The sequence below is a fragment of the Neomonachus schauinslandi genome, chromosome 2 (genome assembly GCF_002201575.2).
Source record: "Neomonachus schauinslandi chromosome 2, ASM220157v2, whole genome shotgun sequence".
NCBI classification, from domain to species: Eukaryota; Metazoa; Chordata; class Mammalia; order Carnivora; family Phocidae; genus Neomonachus; species Neomonachus schauinslandi.
The window spans coordinates 74,822,004-74,840,209 of record NC_058404.1 but is presented as its reverse complement, the minus strand read 5'-3'; the positions used below and the strand labels follow the sequence as shown (position 1 = coordinate 74,840,209).

General features: G+C 39.9%; 1 protein-coding gene across 4 annotated transcripts in view; it reads right to left on the bottom strand.

Annotated features, from left to right (window-relative positions):
- Positions 1–12,430: 12,430 nt before the first annotated feature.
- The window catches only part of FBXW7 (F-box and WD repeat domain containing 7), a 218,911-nt gene continuing 213,135 nt past the window's right edge, over positions 12,431–18,206 (bottom strand). For 3 of the 4 annotated variants that reach the window (XM_021699002.2, XM_044912869.1, XM_021699003.2), the window contains 3 exons: positions 16,268–16,493; positions 13,835–14,045; positions 12,431–12,782 (listed from right to left, as the gene is read on the bottom strand). In XM_021699002.2, coding sequence (XP_021554677.1) covers positions 12,514–12,782; positions 13,835–14,045; positions 16,268–16,493 — 706 coding nt within the window. In that variant the 3' untranslated portion in view covers positions 12,431–12,513. Of the gene's footprint in view, positions 12,783–13,834; positions 14,113–16,267; positions 16,494–18,206 lie in introns of those variants that run through there. The other variant, XM_044912870.1, reaches the window with a different exon arrangement.

Genomic DNA, 18,206 nt, shown 5'->3' with positions numbered 1-18,206 from the left:
GGGTAAGCAAGGGAAAAGAGGGAAGTAAGAGCTTTTTAACAATTTGAGAATATGCTGTAGGTAAGTGATTTTTTTTTTTCCTTAGGGGCGGACACAACTTGAAGGAAGAAACTCTTGCAGCGGAGTGGGACCCCTCTCCAGACTTCCGCTCTGTGCACCGATTAGCCAGATTGCTGGTTACTGATGTGGGAGCCCCACCTCCCACCCCCACTAGGCAGCAGAGACATAAAACAACCAGTAATGCTTATCTGCAGTCACGCTTCCAGGACTGTGAGTCTCAGTCTAATTTAGTTCTAATTTATCTCCCCCATTGCAATGACTCCTTAGCTGAGGGGAAATGAACAGAAACCCTCAGTGGGTGTAGGCTAAGGCCCTGAAGATGGAGGGGGCTGTGTGGTCAGGGGCAGGAAGGCCTTGGAGAGCAAGTACCGGAGTCCTTCTCCTAGGAGTCTTAAAGAACTCTACTCCCCAAAGCTGGAGAGTTGCGTTCTGAGAGAAGAGGAAATGTCCCAACATTTCTCTCCTTCCAACATGGCACACCTGGGTGGGAACTCAGCCGATTTCCAGAAGCAACAAATCAATATGTAAGAGATTCTTCCATTGGAGCCCTGGCTATGAAGCAGAATAGTTTAATTAAATTAGACCCTGAGCCTCTGATGGCTGCTTTAATGAAAAGAAAAAAAAAAGAAAAAGCACTGAGGGCGGTGATACTCGGCCTGATCTGTTCACACCAACTTAAAACTTGAGGCTACCTCTCATGAAGAGTCACTGAGGGCCGGAAAATTAAGAAGCCACCCACTTGAACAGATAGCTGATTTTGTTTGATAAAGTGATGGTTAAATAGCTCTCAAAAAAAGAAACACTTGCTAACGGTCTCCCCAGTTGCTTTGAAACCTTCAGGAATCTCACTGGGTAAGAGTCTAGACGACCAGCCAAAGCCACAGTGAAATGAGTAGCCTCCATACCCAAACACCACAAACCGCCAAGTGCAGACACGGAATGTCTGATGTCTGGGGGCTTTCTGGCAATCTAGGATGTGTTCGAAAGAATCAGGTGGCTACAGTCGGTCTGTCATTTAGACCTTAGGCATCAGCCTGGACGACTGAGCTGGCTGCAGCAAGCCCCCTCCACCCACCCGGTCCTCCTGAGCCTGTGGGCCTCTGAGGCTCCCCCTGGTTCTAGAGCCTTTAGAGAGAGCAGCCAGGGCACATGGTGATGTCGGTTCTAGGTAGGCCTGGAAGGTCAGGAGTAACTCACAGTGACAGCACATCTCGTCACGGCTGCTCCGGGTACCAATAGGCACTGCAAGCTTCCCAGGTATGACGAATCCTTTGGCATCAAGGGAATTATGCACGTACCCTCGGCCTTCCATTTAGCAGGACCTCACTCAGGCACAAAGGACATTCTTCCGACTCATTGTTTCTGTTCATCCACTTGCCCCGCTCTGGCCTTTTTGAGATTTTGGTCTAGAATTTCAGGGGAAAAACTGTTCCCAAAAGAGATATCCTGAACTTCACTTTATGGAAACTTGAGTCATTTTCATTTGCTGAGAAGTATTTCTAAGTAAGGAAAACGCTTCAAGTACCTGGTGGGAGAAATTGGAAGTAAAACCCAGTGCCGGTTAGAAAGAGATGATGGAAAGACAGGTTGGAGAGGGGAGAGGGGGCTCTATCCTTGGGGCTCCAGAGGATCCCGCAAACACAGGGCTACAACTCGGTCTATCCGTCTCTACATGCTCCAATCAGAACCTGAAGTCAGGAGCTCTGGATCCTGCTATTTCCAGATCTTAAGTTAGTTTTCAGTCTGGGACTGAGGGATGGTGGTAAAAATAAAGTACCCTTTATTAAGAACTCATGAGCCAGAGACGGTGCTAAGTCCATTACATGGCTCATCCATGCAGGCCTCCAATGGCCTAATAAGGAGGAATTGTTATCGGGCCCCTTTTACAGATGAAGGAAAAACAAACACAAGGAGAACCTGGTAAGTTGCCCCCACGCAGCTGTCATCTGCGCCTCCACTTTGCTGGAACCCTTCCAGAAGGACCGCCCCTAAGCCCCTCCTTGTGCCATAAGACTCAGTAACTTCTGGTGACTAGTTAGAACAGGGCCTTGTCAAGAAGGACACTGACTGGCCTGGGCAAAGAAGTGTCATTATTTCTGAAATCTCCCACACGACTTTTTTGATCTTGCCTTAAAAATAAAGTTTTAGCAAAGGAATGCAAAAAAGGAAAGCATATCAAAATGCTGCATCCTCTCCTTCACCCGGCCACAGAGGCAAACATTTGTAACTAGCTAATTCTTCTGTGTATCTCCTATCTTTCTATAAAATGTGCTTATCCTCTATTTTGACTTTTTTTTTCATTTTAGACATTGATAACTTCTAATTATGGTAGATGAGGGTTTAAATCTCTTTCCCTTCACCCCACTTCCCTCCCTTCCCCACTGCATACATTTTAGCAAAATCCTTCATCAGTATTTACATTTTTATAGCTAGATAAACATGGTTTACTGCAGGGCTAAATAGGGCACTATGCTTACGTGTTTTCACATACTATTGGAATTAATAATTGTTTCATTCTTATCTGTTGCATTGCTTTTAATATACTGAAACTTTAAAAAAATTTTCTAACTTTATCATCAGATGTCCTGAATACTGAAAAGTTTTTTTTTTTTCCTTTAAATGATCCATCATGATAATGAGATGGTGTTTACCACTCTCCTTTGTATTTGTGGGGGACTTCCTCATAAGGCCCCTCCCTGCTCACACTTCAGCTGGTAGTTCCCGAGTCCCAATGCTTATTATCATCCTAGAAACCCTCTCCTCCACTGAAGCCCTTATCTTCTGCCATGTTTTCCTCTTTCATGGCTTATTTCATTGTTTTGTTGGACTGTATTTTCCAAAAGCTTCTTAAAACAGAGTTTGTGAGAGGTAGTGTTTGCTGTCCTTATTTGTCTGGAAATATCTCTATTCTTCCTGTCACTTGATCAATAATTTGGCTGGGTGTGCAATGCTAACTTGAGCATAATTTGCCTGTAGAGTTTTGCAGACCTTTGTCTTCTAGTAGCAGATGTTGCTACTGAGAAGTCTAAAATTGCAATTCTTATTTCTTCCCCCTGATTTTTCTCTCCACAGGTTTTGTTTTTGTTTTTTTTTTTAAAGATTTTATTTATTTATTTGAGACAGAGAGAATGAGAGACAGAGAGCATGAGAGGGAGGAGGGTCAGAGGGAGAAGCAGACTCCCTGTGGAGCAGGGAGCCCGATGCGGGACTCGATCCCGGGACTCCAGGATCATGACCTGAGCCGAAGGCAGTCGCTTAACCAACTGAGCCACCCAGGCGCCCTCCACAGGTTTTGAGGGGCTTCTTTTTAGCCCAAGTGTTCCAAAATTTTGTAATGGTGAATCATTATTTTTTTTTTCCCCACTCATTTATTCATAGGACACTCAGTGGGCCCTTTCAATCCAGGGGTTTTCTCTTTCAATTCTGTTAATTTTTCTTGTATTTATTTTTGAATAATTTATTCTCTGCTATTTTCCTGTTTGAAACTGCTGTTATGGAGAAGTTACATGTCCCAAACTAATCCTCTATTTTGTTTTCCTCTATATTTTCTCTACTAATTTCCATCTCTTTTAACTTTTGTCTGATTTCCTTCAATTATTTATTTTCTATTTATTTTCTATTGAAGGTTTTTCTTTTCCTTTTAAAATTTCCACCACATTTTAATTTCTATGAGGCCTTTTAAAAATTGTATCTCATTCCTGTATTATAAAAGGCAGTATTTATCTTTCTGAGATTGTCATTATTGTTCTTTTCCAAAGTTTATTTCATAGATTTTTTTTTTTTTTGGCTTAGTCATTCAAATTGGAGGTCTTAGATACTTGGTGATTCTTGACTATTCATATTTAAGACATAGACACTGAAAAGTGGATAGAAAGCTCTCCGTTTGTGGTTGGAACTTTTCTCCTTTGATTGGGTGGGCAGCCAAGTTTCGTTTGCCTCTCTGCCCAAAGCCAGTATATGGAGACTTTTTTCCTCGGGTTGTTCACTTCATTGGGGAGGAATCCTCTGGTAGATGCCAGACTGTTGGCATTCTGGGAGAGGGTAGACTGTAGGGGGAACTGCAGCCTGTAATTTAATCTCCATCATCATTTCTGAGCCTCACCCCTGCTCCCTTCTATGGCTATATACTCAATTTGGATCACATCCCCTTCATAGTTCTTGTAAATGGCGTGTGTGGGGAGAGGTTGGGGGGCCTCACAAGGTAGTCCGCTGCATGCAAGAAGATGAGAAAGGGAGGTAGACTTCATCCTTCTATGTGCTCTTACTTCATCCAGTTTCCTAGTTCTCAGCCCCACGTCGTGTCCTTGCCTTCTGCAAAAAAAAAGAATTAGCTCACTTCTCATTGTTATCCTCCTCTTCATGGACACTTGAGACTGTAGTTTCTTCTCTAATCTACTCGTCTAAAGACAACTTCTTCATCTGCTTCCCTTCGTCCAAAGTTGTTGAAATCTTTTGTCTACTTGATTTCCCTGTCCTTTTCCTCGCTTGGGGTTATGCCTTTTTAATTTCCCTACTATTATTTAAGTAGGTCTCTGGAGAGGAAGAGGTAATTTGTCATTTCAAACTGGATCGCGTCTGACTTTCTAACAGGGGAGACTGTTCTCAGGTTCCTGGCACATTTTTGGAGGTAGTTTGGGCATTGGGCTCTGAATCTCACAGATCTCCTCTCCCAGATTAAGTTTGAAATGATGGCCTGAGAAGTGGTCACCAATACTATTGTTGGCAGTAGCAACAGTACTAAAGATGGCTGCCATTCATTGAGTAGGTGATCAGCACTGTACCAGGTGCTTCATGTTATTTCATGTGGCATTCACAAGTTACTTTCTCTTTTACAGATGATGAAAGAGGTTGAGAAAGATTTTTAAACTCTCCCAGTCACACAAATAGCTGAGAGAATTTGACCTCATTGCTGCTGCTACCAGGTGCTAACACTTACTGAGCATTTACCATCTATCAGTCTAACTTCTACAGGCCCTGCTTCTCCTCATGGCTGTAATAGAGTGCAAATCTTGCTCCTTGTTAGCCTAGTTGTCTGAGACACAGGAGCATCAATGGTGATTTAAAAAGAAAACAACTGAGGGGGGCACCTGGGTGGCTCAGTTGGCTAAGCATCCAACTCTTGATTTAGGCTCAGGTCCTGATCTCAGGGTCATGGGATCAAGTTGGGCTCTGTGCTCAGTGCGGAGTCTACTTGAGACTGTCTCTCTCCTTCTCCCTCTGCTCCTTGCCCCGCTCCCACGTATGCTCTCTCTCTAAACGGATAAAATCTTAAAGAAAAAAAAATTTTTTTCTTACATAACTAAAATATCTTTTTGTTTTTTGCTTTTTGTAGAAATAGCATATTTTTACTCCTGAATGATCTGGAAACAACCTTTCTTTTAATGATACATTATTTTACCCACCGTGCCTGTATTCTCATTGCTATGTGAAACTCTTACAGTAAGTCCTCTCTACATAGGTAACTCACTCTCTTTTCACTCTGCAATTGGAAAAAGTGAGAGGGGGCTCTCAGCAGCTAAGCCATGCCAGGAATTGCTATGCACATGTTCTTCAGGCATCCATAGCTGAAACCCAGGACCTGGCCTCCTTTATGGCTTCATGGCAGTTCCCAGGTTGACAGGTTGGGACTGAGGGCTACATCACTGCCTGCTATGACCCAAGACACACTACATGTTCCCATACTTGCAAGGCAGCTGTGAATAAATAATGTCATATAATAGTTAAGAGCCTGGGCTCCGGAGTCATAATGCCTAGGCCCAAATCCCCATTTCTCCAAGGTTTTTTTCCCCTTAACTGTGTGGCCTTGAGTAAGTTACTTGATATCTCCGTATCTATTTCCTCATCTGTAAAATGGGATTAATAATAATACATCATGAGACAGTTGAAATTAAGTGAATAATAAATGATTTAAAAATACTTTATAACCATAGGGACACCTGGGTGGCTCAGTCAGTTGAGCCTCCAATTCTTTATCTTGGCTCAGGTCTTGATCTCAGGGTCGTGAGTTCAAGCCCTGTATTAAGTAAATAAATAAAAATAAAATGCTTAAAACCATGCTGAGTTTTAGAAAGTGCACATAAGTGTACAATGGCAGCTAGCTACCACAGTTCATTACCGTGAATAACTACAAACCTTAAATGAATACTCACTACATACCACTCTGGTAAGTGCTTGACATACAACATCTCATGTAATCCCCATAACATGTTACCCCATTTACAGATGAGGGGAATTGAAATTGAGAGGCAGAGGTGGATTTTCCTTGAAACTGATGACGCTAAGCTTCAGGGTCCCCCATTTAACAGATCCCTGTGAGAGCTAGGGGTGGCTGGGAGTCGTAGAGTGTTCCAGGTGGGAAAGAGAAGGCTGGCTGCAATTAGAAGCACTTCTTTTAAGTAATTCTGGCAATTGCCTAAAGAGATCTCAGAAAAGAGGAATCTGCAGTATCAAGGCTCCAGTAATTTGTTATAATCTTTATTATTCTAAATGCTCACTTTGGGATCTAATTATGCGGGGTCTTTTCTTTATGAGGGTCCTTAAGTTTAACCCACAACTGTCTCTTACCAGAAGAAGTGCATACGGTTTTACTTTTAACCTCTAAACTTTACTGTGTCCTTGCTGGATTTATTTAAGCTAGTCAAACTCACTTTACAGAGATAGAAAGCATCCTCAAATTGAAAGGCCCCGTGGTAGCAGGGGATTATACTGTCTTGCTGATTGCATTTAGCAAGGCATAAGGATTCGGCAAAGTCTTAATAGACTTCATCAATATAAGTTTTAGAAGTCTTGCAAGTAACCTTCCTTTTATGGTGAGTAGTGGTTTGACGTCTCTTTCATAATCCCTGAATCTCCTAGAAAAAGGGTAAATTGGCAATATATTTTTGTGGTCTATTATATTTGAACCTTTGATTTGCAAGTGTAATTTCAACATAATTTTTCTTTTGCAGACCATAACTGCTAAAGCAGAACAACACCCAAAGATAAATAGCTTTCATAGGTTTTTGCCACGCTAGATTTTTCAAAGCAAGGAATGAAATGTCGAAACGTCCACTCAGTGGTTCCTTGTCCTTAAAAATCCTGGGGAGAATCAGATCATCTGAAATAGAAACTCTGCTATTTTTATACTCAATTGCAAATCAGGACGTTGCCAGGCTTTCGTCTCAGCAATGAGTCTTCCTAGGAACTGGATCGAGAATTTATTTATACTTTATACTTTGGGAAAGGTACATTTTGAGTCCTTTCAGTTTTTGGTGTTCCCTTTCCCTGAAGAACCTTTGAAATTACTTTTTATATTTTTTGGTCTCCTCCACCTAGAAAGAGAAGGTGGCAGAAAGACGAAGCTGGCGAGACCCTCACTCATTTGGGCACCACTAGTATTAACCGAATGGATAATGAAACACATTGGCTAGTGAATGATGCCATGTTATTTTTGTTTGTAATTCAAATCAATGACTAGGCATTCCCAATAAAAGGGAACTGGGTGCAACCACTTTGAGTCTAACTCAAAATCCATGTCCCGGGGCAGGAGAAAATGCCATCATCAAAAATTAGGCATCAACTTTTCAAATTACCATATGGCTGCTTAATGCAGGACTCCAGGAACATTGTGTGAACACACACACATCCTCTCCAGCCACTGATCTATCCTGGAAAAGACTTAGGAAATCTCTTAGCTACCAACACCTTCCCTTTATATGGCCCATTCTTTTTTTCATGGACGAAGAGGGAAAAGGCTTATGGGAAATGATGTTATGAATGAGAACATGATTATTCGGAGGTTCCAATATATTCGTGTGTGTGTGTGTATAATCTTCAAAACGCAGTAAGGCAGGGAACATAAAACCACTTGCGCCAGAAGCATTTATTCAAATTAATTCATCAGCAACACTAAACCCCGTTTTCTATCAGTAGACTGGCTCTACAAACAGGAGGTTCTCCTAGAGCTGCTGTAAGGCACAGGGTGAATCCTTTACTGGCTGATGAATCTGACGGAGTACAGGTTATAATCCTAACTGATTTCTATCGGGGGCGGAGGGCGGCTAATAGAAGGAAAATGAATAAAGCTGTGTCTGAGAGGATTCAGGAAAAAATGTTAACATGAGCCACTCCCGCCACGCATATCTGCTGCTACCAGACTGCAGTCTGGAATGGGAGGAGTTACAGGAGCCAGGATGGAGTCTGGAGGCTCCTTCCAGGTGTCTGCTCTCCTCTACCTCTGCATCTTTGTTTGGCCAAGTGCAGTGAGTGTGTGAGGGAGAAGAGTACCAAAAGCAAGGCACAGCCTGGGGCTGGGGAGGCTGCCCTCGATTTCCTGTTTCACTCCGGAGAGAGAAAAGCAGCCGTTTTTGGTGTTTGATTGTAGCTTCTGATGGATTCGGATAAACAGAAAGGAGACTTTCTAATAGATTAGCTCAAAGGCTATAGAAAAAGTGGCTTAAAAACAGTACATACAATTGAATGTCAATTACTTTTTAAAATTAAACAAAACAGTAGGCTGGAACATGTACTTAACCATGTGGTATGCATTGGCTGTTGCCGATTCATGAAATAGCTGTGGTTACTGAAATCTCAGCAAGGGAGTTTTAAAACACCAAAATTATAAACAATTCCAATAATAATAAAAGACAGTAAGCTCCCTTTGCTCAATTCAACAAGTACTTACTGAGCACCTCTTATGGGCCTGTATGGGTTTACTTCTGTGTCCTAATTTTAGCTTTAGTTTCAGGCAGTGTTTGATCTTTAGGAACTTGTAACACCTAAATGTGGGAACTGCCTGTATTCTGGTGTGAAGATTTAAAAATTCAGTTACAGAAGGTGGTGAACTTCTTCACTGAGGAGGCCATAAAGCAGGGTTCCCTTTGCAACCTTTCTTACCACGCTGACAATTTAATTCCTATAGAACAAGGTTAGCATATTCCTTTGCAGGAACAGGTCCACTGCAAGAAAGATTATTCATTTACTCATAAAATGATATTTAATGAACACCGAAGTGTGTACAGAATCACTGAGGTGCTCCATACCAGTCTACCTCACAGGGTTTCGGTAGGACTCCAATGAGAAATCTAGGTGACTCCACTTAAAAAAACGTAAATTGCTCTATGTAGAGAAATGCTATTTTTATTATGTACCTGAATGAGTCACGAACACATTCAATTGTTCCCAAATATAGAAAGTTACAATTATCTGGGTCTCTTTTCCTAAAGTTTTAACAGTAGCTACCATTTATTGAGATTGAAGTGCCACTGGTGTGTTCCATGCTTTGTAACAATTCTCTTCATCCCTCCAATAACCTTAGCAGGTGGGTATTGTCTACATACTAAAAGATGAGGAAACAGGAGGTCAAGAAATCTGATGAAATTCCCGTAACTAGACAGTACTACAAAACTGGGATTTGAATTCCCACCTATTTGTCTGCAAATCCTGTGAGCTCAATTTTATTCTATAATGTACATTTTTTTAAAGATGATGTTTTTCTTTAATTATATTATAGGTAAGCCACATTTGTATTATGAAAAATCAAGCAGTTTCAAGATTACCAAATAGAATTACAACTTCTTGATCATTCAGGGCTGTCGATGAACAGTAGTAATGGCTCTGGGCTATGCCCTGGTTTATCCTAAAGCAGGCAGGGCTGCTCGTCCCTGCACCCAAGACCCAAAGTGATTTTTGCCTGTGTTTAGCCATGTGGTTTTTCTGTCTTTTCCTTTAACCTGTCACTTCTCCCTGATGGTTCTGTGCCTGTAATGTGCTGGGGAATAATAAACCAAATGGGCAATGGTAGGGATCTAAGGCAGTGGTTCTAAGTTGTTGAACATGACCCGCCAGGCGAGCTAGTTTAAATGCAGATTCTTGGGCCCCACTCCCTGATGTTCAGCTTTAGTAGCTCTTGGAACTTGAGGCCCAAGAACTGCTGCTCTAGGAGTAAAGAACACACACTTTATGATTGTGAGAAAAGTATTCTCTAAGCAGCATCTGTTTTTATTAAGTTTTAGATTTTCATCTATGGCCTGGTGACTAAATGTAGGGATTAAATAAAATGTTATATAGACGAGGTGAGTGCGAGACAGAACCTGCTATTTTCACTCATATTATAAAATATCAGATTTATTGACTAAAAGAGCAACAGAAGAGCCTGAAAGTACCACCAGAATGACTTAATTTTTCCAAAACTCTGCTTTTGGAAAGTCTGTCAAAATTCTAGGTCTCTTTCTTCTTGAAGAGCATGGGTGTGAATGCTGGCTCTCTGCTAGTTAGTTATCTGACTTCTGACAAATCACCTAACCAGTCTGAGCCAGTTCCACCCTCACCTTTAAAGGAGAGAACAGTAGCTCCTTTCAGGGAGGGTGGGTCTTCAGAGAGAACGCACAGAACGTTCCTGGTAAGTACTCAATATGTAGTCAGATTTTAAAAATGAACTTTTTTTTTTAAAATAGGAATTCCAGTTGTAGCCATCACAAAAGTTTTGTGACTCTTTGAGGGGCCCAGCTTTCATATTTATACATCCAATGTTATATAGAGATAGGCACAGTGGAGTGTCCTCCTTTACAGTCTAAGGCAATAAACCAAATTTACATTCTAGGCACATTATTCTTACTTTAGCTGCATGAAACAGGCCTGCTGTTTGAAACTTCAGCTGTATGAAACAGGAAGTATTTATCTCTATGTCACACTACAAGGAATGCAAAGAAACCAACCAAGACTTTGATATCTTAACTATTAGAGACAAACCCTAAATATTTATAATGAAGTAGTATTTACTTCAGTGGAAGAAACAGGCATACTAACATGAAAAAACACATTTTATTGCACTTAAGTTATAAGAAAATAAAATTTCTAAGTGAATCAAACCATAGACACAATCCCTTTAAAGGTTGTTTTCCTCCATCATGTCAGGTTGTTACATAACTAAAATTAACCAACTTGAATCTGATTGTTTTAAATCAGACTATAAATAAAACAAAAAAAAAATAAACAGGAGGAGGAAAAAAAGATCACCTAGGATACAGTGTTAAACCACTTTCACAGTTCAGCTTGAGTTGTGGCTCTTGGAGAATGAGGCAAACCATTTGACTTTTTCATTCATTTCGTTTGTTTGCATGTGACGCCTTTACTACAAAAACTGAGTAGTTTCTGCTTTGTCAGTTTCTCAGAGCAATAAAACTGTAACAGTTGTTTTCCCAAATACTGTAAAACACTAAGACTGACCAGCAACTTTATTTTGTTTTATATATTTTTAAAATATTTTGTCAGTTTTATTATGTACGTTCATCCATTCACCACAGCCCTCAAAAAGAAAAGTTTCTCCACAGAACAGACGGCAATAGCTCTCTGTTCCAAGGAATGTGTTTTAATTTTTGCCCAGATAAAAGAAAATAAGCTTTGCACACACTCTCAATTCTTTACTTGCAGGCAAACTTCACTCTTTATTATCTGAAACTCTCCCATTCTCAGCCTCTTAGAGGCACAGATGGTTCAAGTTTCAGTGGCAAAAAGTCTTTTTTCTGTAACCAAACTAGAGCAAATTTGGAATTCAGTCTGGGACTAAAACGTCACAGCAGAAAAAAAATAAAAAAAAATAATTTGCTTTTTTCTTTCTTTCATTTAGCAGCATAAATAAGTTTGGCCACTGGGAGTACAGTACAGGGGTGGGACAACAATCCCATATTTGAAGACCTACTTCTAGCACCAGCATCAAGAATTAAATCCATCTCAGGACTCACGGAACCCAGGACAACTTGCCACCTTTGAGCAACATATGCATTGAAGAGTGTATGTGGAAGCGACAGTAAATAGATTAACAGAGGCTAATACTGTGATTGATTGACATTGGCAATGGTTGGCAAAAAAAAAAAAAAAAAGCTTTTCATGATAACTGTACAAAAACAATTCACAGTAATTTTTTTTCTTTTTTTTCTTTTTTAGCTTTTCCACTCCAGAAAAATGACTTTTTGTTGCAGATGCTCTCTACTGAGAAAGTCAGCCAGTCCTTGTTTGGGTGTTATTGCAGCCCCTTCCTAGGTCTCAGTGGTAAAAGGCCAGGCTAACAGAATCTGTAACGAAGCTTCATCGTTAACACTGCCCAGTGACCACTGGAGAAGAAAATAAAGAAATAATTGCACCTGGTTTGATTTAGAAAGTCTCATTTTGCAAAGCTGCCCTCAGTCAAAAGTGAAGCCTTTTATGTGATGAGACAGCAGACGCCTCTCTTGTCAGTTACGGTTTGTCATGTCTTCCTCTTTTCCTTCTTGTCTGTAGATCTTTTCACTCTGTTGCCCCAAGCCAACATCCTGCACCACTGAGAACAAGGGATTTTTTTTTCTCTTTTCTTTTTTCCTTTTTTTTTTTTTTTTTGCTTTTTTCTTCTGTTGTTTTTGTTTTTTGTTTGTTTGTTTTTCAGGGGGAAGGGCAGGGAGTATATCGTCTACACATTTGGACAAATTTCTTTTCTGCTCTTCACTTCATGTCCACATCAAAGTCCAGCACCAGCAGCTTGGTTTCCTCAGTCCCATTCCGACTCCCAACTGCACACACCAGCTTTGTGTTTGAGGCTCTGATCCGCCACACGACTCCCCCACTCCCCCCACTCTCCAATGTGACTAGGTTTCGAATAAATTCACCCGTTTTCAAGTCCCATAGTTTTACAGTTCCATCATCTGAGCTGGTAATTACAAAGTTCTTGTTGAACTGTAAACAGGTCACAGCACTCTGATGCTTGTTAGGACCTAGGCAAAACCAAAGGAATTAAATTACTGGTTAGAAATCATGGGTATGGGTAAGTTACACTGTAATTGTACCCTTCTACATTAGAACATACAATAAATGAAATATTTAAAATGCTGCATATTTAGAATCTGTGAGTATTTTAGGATCAGCAGGATTGCAAGAAAATCTGGTAGTTATTTGTAACTGAAACATTAACTTTCAAGAGTTCGGTCTTCCACGAAGCTTGGTTAGCTACCAGGCACACGTTTTGTTTTCCGGCTGTGCAAATAAGAGCTTTCTTAGTGGTGATGTAGATAGCTCAGCTTCATGTATTCTGCTGATGGACGAATGGGCACGAAATCTACCACCCTTACCACTTGGAACTGACCACTCAAAGGCGAAGGCTGAAATGACCACAATTCCAAACCTCTGAGGAACAGACACAACCAATGAGTAAAAAGTTGCAGTACAGCCCACCAAATGGCCCTAATGAAAAAACAGTTTTTAGGGCTATGACCAATAAAAAGAAGTTAATCATGACGTAAAATGTTAACACTGTTGGGCCTCATTTAATATTAGTGGCTTTCACATGTTTCCTTCTTCATTTTACTGGGTGCTATTATTCCTTCCAGCCTAGTTAAGCAGATGGTTAAAGGGTCTAAGTTGAGGCCAAATCAATTGTCTATCAGATTAGAGATGTTCTTTTTACCCCAGTAAGGTAGCTCTTTAATTTAGAATTGGACTACAAATTCAAAAAAAAAAAGAGTCAGTTGCTTCTATGATATGGCCAAGATCTTTCTTCGCATTGTTCTTTAAGATTAGGTCAAATTACCTATATATGTAGGAAGTGATTAAACAATTTTATATTAAAAACACAATTTAAAACAATTTCTCAAGGGTAGCCTAGTTCTGTCAAGTCAGAGTGAAAATGCTCAGAAACTTATCCAAAATAAGCATTTTCATTTTGTATGAGGTTAATGAGCTTTTTGTGACATAAAAGCTCTGTATTTCTCTTTTGACTAACAATCCCATTTTTAATGAACACAACTCAAGCTGAGTAGCCAAGACTTACCTTGCAATGTTTGTAAACACTGTCCTGTTTTGATATCCCAGATTTTAACTGTAGAATCTGCATTCCCAGAGACAAGAATATTGTCTTTGAGTTCCATTCCACTTGTTAACGATTGGTGTCCTGTTAACGTGTGAATGCAATTCCCCGTCTCCACATCCCACACTCGGATTGATGTATCAAGAGATCCACTCACCACATGGATGCCATCAAACTACAACAGACACAGCTTATTAGACTAGAAGTGCAGATATTCTTGATATTATTTATTGACCTTAATCCTACAGGGGAGAAAAATAAAGCATGGGAAAGAGGTAATGCCAGGAATAAAATGAGGTAACAGGATAAAGTGCAGGTAATCAAGCAAATCTACAGTGTATGTTCTCAGACGCTTCTATCAGAATTGCTAATTTTAAAAAAAGATTTATTTATTTATTTTAGAGCAGGATGGAAGGGCAGAGGGAGAGGGGGGAGAGAATCCCAAGCTGACTCCCTGCCGAGCATGGAGCCCAACGCAGGGCTCGATTCCACAACCCTGAGATCATGACCCAAGCAGAAACCAAGAGTCAGATGCTCAACCAACTGAGCCACCCAGGTACCCCCAGAATTGCTAATTTTTTATGGCCGGTGGCTTCAAACTAGATGCAGAAACAATTAAAAGAAAACAAAACACCTAAAATGAACACGTTAGTTTCAGATCATCTGGCCAAAGATGATCAGCTAAATATCATGGATCATTCAGTAAGGATTGCCATTTGAATCTTACTTCCCAACAGAAAGTTGAAAATACTGACATAGCTTGTGTGTTTATTAACACACCTAAGGCATGAAAAGACTAGAGATAACTCTCATGAGATGTTTAAAAGTAAGTTCCAGGGGCGCCTGGGTGGCTCAGTTCGTTAAGCGGCTGCCTTCGGCTCATGTCATGATCCCAGCGTCCTGGGATCGAGCCCGGCATCGGGCTCCGTGCTCAGCAGGGAGCCTACTTCTCTCTCTCCCTCTGCCTGCCTGCCTACTTGTGATCTCTCTCTCTCTCTGTCAAATAAATAAATAAAATCTTAAAAAATAAAATAAAATAAAAGTTCCATTAAAAACTGTATGTAAAATAAAAATTTCATTTACAAGAACCAACTGCTAATTAGGAAATGCACCAATAGATAATTACATCTGGAATTACAAGAAGTGGCATTTTGATAACAAAAGCAAGCTATATAGCACCTCTTCTCCAGCTTCCCAGCTATACTAAAAGTCAATAGATATCAATTCCTAGAAGATCTAGAATAGTATTGCTACCTCTTTTCTCAATCTAATGGTTTACTTAAATGAGAATATTATATTTGTCAGGGTTCTGAACATATCACAAAACATAAAAACAACTTCAGCCAATTCCCTCTCCTCCAAATTCATAACCTTTTCTAAGTTAATATATCTTTATTATATATCAATATTTTGTGACATAGACAGTATTCCACAAATTAAGAGCCAAATATTCCAAGAACAGAGAACTGTCAGCACTGGGACTACGTACTAATCTGCGGATCACTAATGGGCAGTAACTGGTAAATAAACTGTATAAGTAATGGAAAAATTTTCAACTTGAAAATGCTTTCAGAAAATAAAACAAGGGCGCCTGGGTGGCTCAGATGGTTAAGCGTCTGCCTTCGGCTCAGGTCATGATCCCAGGGTCCTGGGATCGAGTCCCGCATCGGGCTCCCTGCTAGGCGGGGAGCCTGCTTCTGCCTCTGCTTCTCTCTCTCTCTCTCTCTCTCTGACTCTCATGAATAAATAAATAAAATATTAAAAAAAAAAAAAAAGAAAAGAAAACAAGACCCATTTTCTAAATTTGCTATTAATCTAGCTATCAATTTCAAAAATATGACAACTCACTCAAGAATATCATGTTCAAATGTAAACAAAAAAAATCAGGTTAGTCAAATTTACTTCGACTACAAATCAGTAGCCCTTTGATGGTAGAGCAGTCTGATGGAGAAAGGCTCTGCTTCCACTTTGAATGGGAATGGATCACAATTACATGGTCCATCAACTTTCAGCTATCAAGGCAAAGGGGCAGTTTTTGGCCAAATTAATCCTCTGCTAAGGAGTTTATTAAAATCCAGGTTATTTTCCTATGAGACTATCTACCCATTAATTAATATAGTAAAACTTGGGGCTCCAACAAAGTTTCAGGTTCCAAGACAAATATTTGTATTTTAGAGGAACAACAGATCACAGAAAAACTGAAACAAATTATTTAAATCAGTTAAAAATTTATGCTTTCTTCATGCCAATTTTAAAGCATATGTAAACAACAGGATAATCTGATTTGTCTTTTTTGGATTGTATTGAATCAGCAATTTGACAGTGATTATCTGAATAAAACAATCTCATGATTCATCAGTAAAGCATCTAAGGGATAGGAGAGATATGATCTCTTACCTGTAATGAATAGACTCTATTAGTATGCCCCTGCAACGTGTGTAGACAGGTCTCCGTCTCTGGATCCCACACCTTCACCATAAAATCATATGCTCCACTAACAACCCTCCTGCCATCATATTGAACACAGCGGACTGCTGCTACATGACCCATCAGAACATGTAAACACTGGCCTGTCTCAATATCCCAAACCCTAAGAGTGGCATCTCGAGAACCGCTAACAACTCTGTGGGGGGGGGGGGGAGAACAGAAAAAAAAAAAAAAGTATTAGAATTTTTAATAGCATGAGAAAACATGATATATAAAGTCAGTGGTTATTGAATTTTTTCTTTTCTTAAGCAGGAACACCTGTTTTCAAAGAAATCCTATGTAAAACCTTGAGATATAAACATACAAAAGTCAAGTTACTCTGGTTGGGATGGGAAGTTGGGAAGCCTAGAATTGTACCTGCTTGGTTCCCACATTTCCCACATTTATAAGTGGCTGTGCAGCACCCGGGGTTCTGTGGGATGGCCTGAAAACTGCTGTATTGTATTCGAAGCAGAAGCAGCAGTGGCCAGCTCCAGATATAGACAATAAGATTTTGATTTTAGAAATAAAATGCTAATGTGGGCAACATGTATAAAATGTTAATGGGAGAACTCTGGTGGTAGTATTTTAAAAAAATTTGTATTTCTTCTTTATTCTTTGTGCCATTTCCCAAAATTGTAATTATGAACATACATTCTCTTTGTGACTAGGGAAAATATTTAATAAACGTTATTCAACAAAACAAATCTGAATTTGGAATTTAAACAGTTAAAGATTATGTGCCTTATACCATTATAATCTGGTAAAATTAACCAGTTTTAGAATATCTTCAAACAAAGGCTGCTTATGCTTATAATTATAGTCAGTAGGCTATGGAGGTATTAAGATATGCAGATTTTGGAAGATACACACAGGGAGGCAACAGAAATCCCTTAAAAAATTGGCCCAACATTATTAAAGCTATGCTCTTCTGAAGGCCGGAGTGATACAAATATCACAAGCACCTTTGGATTACGAAGGAGAGTTGAAAACTCAGGTATCTTTAATGTTAGTCTTAAGAGATAAAGATAGGCCACAGTTTCTACATTTGGAAGAGTAGAAAGGAACACTGAGAGATTTAAGTCAGAATATAATGGAAACTGAAATACGAGGTTTCTTAATGTCAACCCCCCCAAGTTTTAATAGAGCACACTGTTCAAAGTAGATTCAAATTACAAATGAAATAGTACTTTTCTTCACATACTACAAATCTAGCGTGAAATCTGCTTAATGTAATGGTTTTCACAAAGAAGATGTTGTGGATAGAATTAAAGGTAACGACAGGAGCAGATTCATGGTAAGGACTGCCGGAGAGACCTTTTATGACAAATGAAGTCGAAATCACATTTGTTTAACGAGGTACTGTGAAGACATGCCAATAGAAGATCGAACGGACTTTAACAGAAGGGCTTTGAGGAGGAGATCAAAGCAACAGTAAAGGCACTGAGAAGAAAAAAAGGCAAGCCAGTCTGGTTTGGCTGAAACTATTTTGAAAACTGGATTGAGGATTTCTTCCTTGATTTGATAGACAACAGAAGGCTCTCAAAGGGCAGTGATACTATCATTATTAGAAAAGGATTCTCTGGTCAGCTGTGTAACAGGTGAGAAAACCAAGTGTGAAAGCTATGTCACTAGTTCAGGTGATCAGTAACGAGAGACTCAACAAAAACCCGCACACCTCAGTTTTTGTCTAGATATAAGGGAATATGATGGAGTGCGGGTAGGGTGGGTGGGTAATTAAAAAGACTCAGAAGCGGGAAGCCTGAATAACTGAATTTGTCCCAGGAGCAGAGATAAAAATGTAAAAAAAAGAGAGAGAGAGAGAAAAAGATTGTTTTGGAGATGATGAGTCATCAAAGATACAGAACAA